The 4,209-nt window shown below is 35.7% G+C and overlaps 2 protein-coding genes across 3 annotated transcripts in view; both read left to right on the forward strand.

The window, feature by feature from the left end:
• Positions 484-2,540, forward strand: LOC104724211 (pheophytinase, chloroplastic-like). Of its 2 annotated transcripts, none has more exons than XM_010442667.2 (6): positions 484-960; positions 1,030-1,141; positions 1,224-1,317; positions 1,578-1,755; positions 1,871-1,940; positions 2,022-2,540. In XM_010442667.2, exons 1-6 carry the CDS (start codon positions 638-640, stop codon positions 2,331-2,333), a joined length of 1,089 nt encoding a protein of 362 aa, XP_010440969.1. In that variant the 5' UTR covers positions 484-637; the 3' UTR covers positions 2,334-2,540. The 2 variants fall into 2 exon arrangements, with proteins under 2 accessions (XP_010440969.1, XP_010440968.1); XM_010442666.2 differs by having other exon boundaries at positions 485-960; positions 1,572-1,755.
• The window catches only part of LOC104724212 (tryptophan synthase beta chain 2-like), a 3,173-nt gene continuing 2,503 nt past the window's right edge, over positions 3,540-4,209 (forward strand). Inside the window, exons 1-2 of the mRNA XM_010442668.2 lie at positions 3,540-3,740; positions 3,839-4,181. Coding sequence (XP_010440970.1) covers positions 3,671-3,740; positions 3,839-4,181 — 413 coding nt within the window. The 5' untranslated portion in view covers positions 3,540-3,670. The remainder of the gene's footprint in view (positions 3,741-3,838; positions 4,182-4,209) is intronic.

The raw sequence follows: 4,209 nt of genomic DNA on the forward strand, positions 1-4,209 counted from the left end.
GAACGAAATTATATGTCGGTTTGGGTTTAAAAATGAGATGGTTAGGTTTTAGATTTTACAATGATAACGAAATTATATATCGTTTTGAGTTTATGAAAAATGATTTGAGTTTTTAATTTTATAAGAATGTATACAGATTTTGTTTCCTTGTTTTAATAAAGAGTTAAATAAATAGATTTTTAAATATATTATGACATGTCATATTCTCGTTGATTAAAATAAAGAGAAGTGAACAAAAGAGGTGAACCCAAAAATTATTTTTTTTCTTTGGATATATTGGACTGACAAAAAAAAATAAAACACATTTTTTACTTCGGTCTTATCATCATAAACCACGCCACGTGGAATTTTCCATTCATTCCCAAAACCTGTGGTTGTTGCTGTCCTACGGGATTCGCATGGTCTCCTAGTCTCCTGATCTCCTCCACTTCATCTCAATTTTAAATTTATTGAATCGCTTGCTTTGGTTTAATCGAATTAGCTTTTAACCGGGTTGTACCGAAACTACTCAAACCAGTAAGAGCCATTGATTGGGAAGAACGATTGGGAAGAACGATAGCCACGTAAGATTCATCTTCTCTGATGGCAGGAAGATAACAAACATTGAAGAAGAAGCAAAGAGAGAAGAGAGAGAAAGATGAGAGCTCTAACATGGACGGGATTAGCGCCGCGATCAACGGTGCTATTCCGGACGACGACTTCGACGGTTACCTCACGACGGATTAGTCTTCGGAGAGATCGCGTCTGTGTTAGAGCCATTGCGTCGTCTTCAAGCGCGGCGGTTTCAGGCGTAGAAGCGGTAGAATTGGTAGAGATAGGAGAGAGAAGCAAGAAATGGAAGTGGAAAGGAGAATATTCCGTCAACTACTTCGTGAAAGATTCGCCGGAGGAAGTTACTCCGGCGAGTCAAACTGTTCTTTTGGTTCATGGCTTTGGCGCTTCAATTCCTCACTGGCGAAGGTAACAACTTGAAACACTCATGTCTTAAGAGTGAATGTATGAATAACAAACTAAACTTTTGTTTTGCAGGAACATAAATGCTCTGTCTAAAAACCATACAGTGTATGCGATTGATCTACTTGGGTTTGGTGCTTCCGACAAGCCACCTGGTTTTAGCTATACAATGGAGTCATGGGCTGAAGTATAACCATCTTGTGAAACTACTCTGTTTTAATTAAGTGTTTGTGGGGTTTGTTTGGTTTATTGACTTTATTTTGTTGCAGTTGATACTCAACTTCTTGGAAGAAGTGGTTCAGAAACCGACGATTTTGATTGGAAACTCTGTTGGAAGCCTTGCTTGTGTCATTGCCGCCTCAGGTTTTAAGCCCTTTTCACTACATTACTTTGTCTCCGTCTAATATGTACTTCAAATAAGAGCTTGTGCTTGAGCTATCTTATGTTTTTTTATGAGATATAATTTGGTTAGGCATCTATGGTTTATCTTATGTTATAAAGGATAAGAAAGTGTAGAAATGCTTAAGTTTTAGTTATTGATTGATCAGTCTCATGTTGTATATTATATCCGCTATTTACTGAGACTCGAGTATGTGTGTTTGACATTATGTAAAAAGAAACAGAATCACAACAAGATCTTGTGAAAGGTCTTGTTCTATTGAACTGTGCTGGTGGTATGAACAATAAAGCCGTGTTTGATGACTGGAGAATCAAGCTGCTGATGCCTTTACTCTTGCTTATCGACTTTTTACTAAAGCAAAGAGGAATTGCTTCTGCACTCTTCAACCGCGTAAAAGACAAGTATGTCATACTTCACTTCATCACCGAGTTACAAATAACACCCGTCTTTTTTTGCTTTGACTTTAGAAGGATTTAATCGAGAGCTCTAACACATTGATGGATGAACAAAACGCAGGGAAAATCTGAAGAACATCTTGACAAATGTTTATGGGAACAAGGACAATGTAGATGATACGCTTGTAGAGGTATCGTCGTATTACTTATTCTCAAAGACAAAGAACTAATGAAACTTATAATGAATTTTTTATGTGAAAACGTTATGTCAGATCATCGCTGGACCAGCAAATACCGAAGGTGCGCTAGATGCATTTGTTTCAATCCTAACGGGTCCACCAGGACCAAACCCGATTAAGCTGATTCCGGAAATAACCAAACCGGTTCTTGTCTTATGGGGAGACCAAGATGGACTAACCCCTCTCGACGGTCCAGTAGGTAAGTACTTCGCATCCCTTCCGGATGAGTTACCTAACTTCAACCTCTATGTTCTACAAGGCGTTGGACATTGCCCACAAGATGATCGCCCCGATCTTGTCCACGAGCGTCTCCTTCCATGGTTGGCTCAACTTACTTCCACCTAGTTTTGATTTGTTTGGCGGTGTACACTTGTTTATAAATGTTTATGTGCGACTTTTTGGAAAAAAAGACAGCATCAAAATAGTATCATGATTAACGGTAGAGCACAGAGATTAGTTACCAAGTTCTTGACACATAATTCGTGGTGTCTAAATGTACCAAGTTTGTAAGCAAGTCGGAGAGTTTGTAAGTTGGTCAAAGAGTTTTTTCTTTATGGAGTATTAAACTAATGAAGAAATTAGAAAAACAAGCAACATAAATGTGGAAGCTAAAAGCTCAACTCAGTTGTACATAACTAAAATTGTCTGAACATAGTCAATGTAAAGCAAGGTTAGCAGATAAGCTTAATAATCAAGCTCAATGTCATTGAGTAGTAGATGAGAATTGTGATATTGGTACCTTCATGCATTTGATTATGGAATGGAAGATATATAGATATAGAGTACTAAATTGGTAAAACGATCCTTATAAAATCTAAATGATGAAATTGACTTGTTGGTTAATGAATGGGTCCATCTAGAATTTTTGTTGGTAAGTAAAAGACACTTTATGAGCTGTTAGAAGCTATTTTTGGCCACACATCTACCAATTTTTTGGTTGTTGAATCTTTAAAAGAACACTCATGATGCAATACCATCAACACAATGAAGATGATAAATGTAAAATTAATTGCGCTAGGGACTATAATCCAAAGAAAATTTGAAGTTAGTTTTAGGACTATCTACTAAGATGACGTTATCCTAAAGAAAAATCGGCACAAACCGCTTAGCAATGTGAGTATGCATTTTTTTTTTTTTCGCTCAACTTCAACTATTCATTATCCAAAGTTCTTACAACTTACAATATAAACCATTAGATTACTTATCCATCTAGACTTTGTATAGTAAAGCTTGGGAGCATAATTCCAAATGTGAGGATGCATTTGGAATCACAACCCAAGCTTATTTACCTAATAAACAAAATATATCATTTACCACAATATAGAGAGGTCAATGATATATAAGATATCAATGACCATAATTAGGCACCTAGCAGTAGAAATTGCATTCAAATTGTATATATGGATTTGATTATTGATTAACAATGAGAGTTACACCATGGTTACTTTTTTCAACTTTCATCGTAACTGTTGACGCCAACAAAAATAAAATAAAAAATAAATAGAAGACAAAACAAAATTGTATTAAAATGGTTGGGTGCCGGGAAGTATTCGTTGGAGTATGACTATTTAAATGCTTCACCGATCTCTCTCTATGACTCTACAGTCATCAAAGCTTTAAACTATATTATCTTTGATAAAATCCCTAATTCATATCTTTGAAACTGATAAAAGAAACAAGAAATGGCCTCTCAATTGCTCTTGCCACCAAACCCATTCACTAAATCAGTCTCAGCTAAAGTTTTCTTTACAGGTAATTCAAAATCTATTCTGTTTTGTTTCTTTTTTTGGCATTAAAGTTCAATATATATTGTCTTGAGATTTTTTTATAATTTTTTTTTATTTGATTAGGTGATTATCAAGGATTGAATGATTTAACGCTGAAAAAAAGATCAAATCAACCAGCAAAGGTTTCTAATGGATTTAGCATAAGAGCAAAAGCAACTTCGAGATCTACTCACAACAAATCATTCGTTGAGATTCCAAAACAATGGTACAATCTTGTCGCTGATCTTTCAGTGAAGCCTCCACCACCGTTGCATCCCAAGACTTTTGAACCGATCAAACCCGAAGATTTGTCACATCTTTTCCCTAATGAGTTGATTAAACAAGAAGCGACACAAGAGAGGTTTATTGATATCCCTGAGGAAGTTCTTGAAATCTATAAGCTTTGGCGTCCAACTCCTCTAATCAGGTTCTTTTTTTTTTTTTTTTTTTTTTTT

The sequence above is a fragment of the Camelina sativa genome, chromosome 11, assembly GCF_000633955.1.
Source record: "Camelina sativa cultivar DH55 chromosome 11, Cs, whole genome shotgun sequence".
NCBI classification, from domain to species: Eukaryota; Viridiplantae; Streptophyta; class Magnoliopsida; order Brassicales; family Brassicaceae; genus Camelina; species Camelina sativa.

Coding starts and splice junctions, on each gene's coding strand:
- LOC104724211 (XM_010442666.2), top strand. CDS start 638: ATGAGAGCTCTAACATGGACGGGATTAGCGCCGCGATCAACGGTGCTA. Junction 961..1,029: donor TCAATTCCTCACTGGCGAAG/GTAACAACTTGA, acceptor TTTGTTTTGCAG/GAACATAAATGCTCTGTCTA. Junction 1,941..2,021: donor TAGATGATACGCTTGTAGAG/GTATCGTCGTAT, acceptor ACGTTATGTCAG/ATCATCGCTGGACCAGCAAA.